Source organism: Rana temporaria, chromosome 3, assembly GCF_905171775.1.
Source record: "Rana temporaria chromosome 3, aRanTem1.1, whole genome shotgun sequence".
NCBI classification, from domain to species: Eukaryota; Metazoa; Chordata; class Amphibia; order Anura; family Ranidae; genus Rana; species Rana temporaria.
This window is the reverse complement of record NC_053491.1, coordinates 473,960,252-473,964,302: the sequence shown is the minus strand read 5'-3', so window position 1 is coordinate 473,964,302 and position 4,051 is coordinate 473,960,252. Positions and strand designations below refer to the sequence as shown.

Below are 4,051 nucleotides of genomic sequence, written 5' to 3'. Positions count from 1 at the left end.
TCTTTGGTACCTTACTGGCGCCCCTGTCTCCTCCCTCCTGCCGAGTGTCTCCAGAGTAAGCAGATTGCTCTGGGGGAAATCGAATCTTTGCTCTGTGTGTCCATTCAGACATGGACCCGCAGTTTGGCCCCACCTCCTCTATCTCCTCATTGGTTTACTGACTCTGATTGACAGAAGCGGGAGCCAATTGTCCTATGCTGCTGTCTAAGCCAATGATGAGGGAAAGTCTCAGGAAGCTGAGACTCTCCTGCAACATCGCTGGATCAAGATGGGTTCAGGTAAGTATTTTATCCTAATGTATATAATGCATTGTGATAAAAAACAACTTCTAATTTTACAAACATTTTAACCACTTAAGGACCGCCTAACGCCTATATACGTTGGCAGAATGGCACAGCTGGGCACAGGCACGTACAGGTACATTGCCCTTTAAGTGGCCAGCCGTGGGTCACATGCACGCCACCAGTGGCACACTCTTGACCCGGTTTGAAGCTCCGTTACCGTGCCTGCGGGACCCGCAGACCCGATCGCCACCGGTGACCCGCTGAAGAATGGGGAGAGGTGAGTGTAAACACACCTTCCCCGTTCTTCTCTGTGGCTTGTCACTGATCATCTGTTCCCTGTTATAGGGAATGACGATCAGTGATGTCACACGTCCAGCCATGCCCCCCTACAGTAAGAATCACTCATTTAGGGTACACTTAACCCCTTAGCACCCCCCTAGTGGTTAACCCCTTCACTGCCATTGTCATTTTCACAGTAACAGTGCATTTGTATAGCACTTTTCGCTGTGAACATGACAATGGTCCCAAAAATGTGCCAAAAGTGTCCGATGAGTCCGCCATAATGTTGCAGTCACGAAAAAAATCGCTGATCGCCGCCATTACTAGTAAAAAAAAAATATTAATAAAAATGCCATAAAACTATCCCCTATTTTGTAAACGCTATAACTTTTGCGCAAACCAATCAATAAACGCTTATTGCGTTTTTTTTTTTTTTTACCAAAAATAAGTAGAAGAATACGTATCGGCCCAAACTGAGGAATATATTTTTTATATATATAGATTTTTTGGGGGGATATTTATTATAGCAAAAAGTTAAAAATATAGATTTTTTTTCAAAATGATTGCTCTATTTTTGTTTATAGCGCAACAAATAAAAACCACAGAGGTGATCAAATACCACCAAAATAAAGCTATATTTGTGGGGAAAAAAGGAACGCCAATTTTGTTTGGGAGCCACGTCGCCTGACCGCGCAATTGTCAGTTAAAGCGACACAGTGCCAAATCAGAAAAAGGGGCCGGGTCCTTTACCTGCATAATGGTCCGGGTCTTAAGTGTTAAGAAACCATTGTGAGATGTACAAGAGTAACAACACATTTTACAAGACAAGATGCACATCTAAACTGTAAACAATTCAGAACTGGGGGTGCAAAAAGGTTTTCAGGACTGTGGGTGTCAGTCAATACAAAACATTACTAGTCTGGGGCAGAAGATCTCTTTATTTAGGTAGCTATAGGATCTCCCAGTGAATTTAGTAGGATTTACTGTACACCAATAGGGTGCCTTAGGCCGCATACACACAGTCGAAAATGTCCGCTGAAACTGGTCCGCGGACATGTCCGACCATGTGTACGGCCTAGTGGACAGGTTTCCAGCGGACAAAAGTTTCTTAGCAAGCTAAGAAACTTGTCCGCTGGAAACATGTCTGTCGGACATGTCCGATGGTTAGTACACCTAATCGGACATGTCTGCTGGTTATGACGTGTAACCAGCGTCCCGAAATCCCGCGCATGCGTCAAATTGATTCGACGCATGCGTGAAAGCATTGCACTTCCGTGTTTGAGAACATCGGTATCTTCTACGTCACTGCGTTCTCTGTCCGCTGGGATTTTGGTCTGATGGTGTGTACACACATCAGATCAAAAGCTCCCAGGAGACATGTCCGATGAAAACGGTCCGCGGACCGTTTTCATCGGACATGTCTCCTCGTGTGTACGGGGCCTAAGGGTAACAAGATCCAACATCTGCTCAATCCATGGTAGTCTATGATAAACAAAACATTTTCAAAGCTTTCTTAATCTCTTGGCTTCTAAGACCATAGATAATAGGGTTCAACAAAGGGGTTACTACTGTATAAGCCAAAGAAAGAGTTTTTTTAATGTTCGCAAAATTGTCCATACTTGGAATAATGTAAATAGAAAATAGAGTCCCATAAAATATAATTACCACACTTAAGTGGGAGCTGCATGTGGAGAAGGTCTTCTGCCTGCCATCCTTAGATTGTATCTTCATGATGGCAGAAATAATGTAAGCATAAGATATTATAATTATAAGAGATGGAATGATAACGATTGGTGTACTTAGTAAAAGGACCTCCAATTTAACAATATAAGTATCTGAGCAAGAAATTTCTAGTAAAGGCCCCAGGTCACAGAAGAAATGGTCAATAATATTTGATCGACAGAACTGTAACTGAGATAATGATATGGTGTCAACTAAAACCACAGGCAGACATATAATGCAGCACATTGCAACTAGTTTCAGACAAACCTGGTTATTCATTATGGCGGGATAATGCAATGGCTTACAGATGGCCAAATATCTGTCATAACACATCAATGTAAGAAGAAAACATTCATACGTTTCTGAGAAACCAAAAAAATAAAACTGGGTGATGCAACCATTGAAGGAAATTTTTCCACCATCATTTAGTAATACGTTTAGCATGTTTGGGGCAATAACTGAAGACAGTAATATATCATTCTTTGACAGCTGGGTAAGCAAAAAGTACATAGGAGATTGTAGATTTTTGCTGGAGAACACTACTATGACAATTAGGAAGTTCCATAAAATTGTTAAAGGGTAAACGACAAGCATGATGAAGAAAATTAGAATATTTAGTTTTTTGCTGAATCCAAATCCCAAAAGAATGAATTCCTTAAATGTTTGGTTGTTACCTGTTTTGATGGAAAAAAATACATTAAAAACATAAACTTGCATATATATATATATATATATATATATATATATATATATATATGTATACCGTATATACTCAAGTATAAGCCAAGTTTTTTTTTTGTGCTGAAAATGTCCCCCTTGGCTTATACTCGAGTCACCTTTTTGCGCCTGATCTCCCAAACTTTGGGGACACGATACCGGCCGTCGGTACTTGGCACATATATAGCCCCACTCTCTCTCTACAAGTGTGCAAAGTTTGTTGTCTGGGGGACCTACGGCTGGGGAGCACCGATTTTTCAAACCCGGGCACCCCTTCCATAGACTCCCATGTTAAACGGTCATTTCTCCAGGGATTTTGGTGACCCAGTACCGGCCGGTCATACTTGCCACACATGTAGCCCCACTCTTCCTCTACAAGTGTGCAAAGTTTGTTGTCTGGGGGACCTACGGCTGGGAGCACAGATTTTCAAACCCAGGCACCCGTTCCATAGACTCCCATGTTAAACGTCAGTCTAGTCATGGACACAGTGAGGCATGGCCATAGTGAGGCATGGGCACAGTGAGGCATAGGCACAGTGAGGCATGGGCACAGTGAGGCAAGGGCACAGTGAGGCATGGACACAGTGAGGCATGGACACAGTGAGGCATGGGCACAGTGAGGCATGCACATGGACACAGTGAGGCAAAGTGAGGCACAGTGAGGCATGCAGATGGACACCCTAGGCTTAAACTTGAGTCAATATGTTTTCCCAGTTGTTGTGGTAAAATTAGGTGTTTCGGCTTATATTCAGGTCGGCTTATACTCGAGTATATACGAGATATATATATATATATATATATATATACATACACTGTATATATAAGAAGAGGATAAACAGTGGGACTTTAGATGAGATTAGTTGCTGCAAAAAAAATAATATGATGTATATATACTGTACATAGATTTAAAACTTTGTTTATCAAAAGCAGTTCTGTCGTCTAGAAGTGTGTGATGCGGTTTACAACACAGTTACAGTAGGTGCACGCGATATTGTGTCAATCTCGCTCCCTTTCTCGGCGAGATTGAGCACCTACGAGCCCCATCGCGG

At 42.2% G+C, this 4,051-nt stretch overlaps 1 protein-coding gene across 1 annotated transcript; it reads right to left on the bottom strand.

The window, feature by feature from the left end:
- Nucleotides 1-2,045: 2,045 nt before the first annotated feature.
- LOC120930689 (olfactory receptor 998-like) lies at nucleotides 2,046-2,729 on the bottom strand. Its single transcript, XM_040341864.1, has one exon. The coding sequence runs from the start codon at nucleotides 2,727-2,729 to the stop codon at nucleotides 2,046-2,048; it is 684 nt and encodes a 227-aa protein (XP_040197798.1).
- Between the last annotated feature and the right edge of the window lie 1,322 nt (nucleotides 2,730-4,051).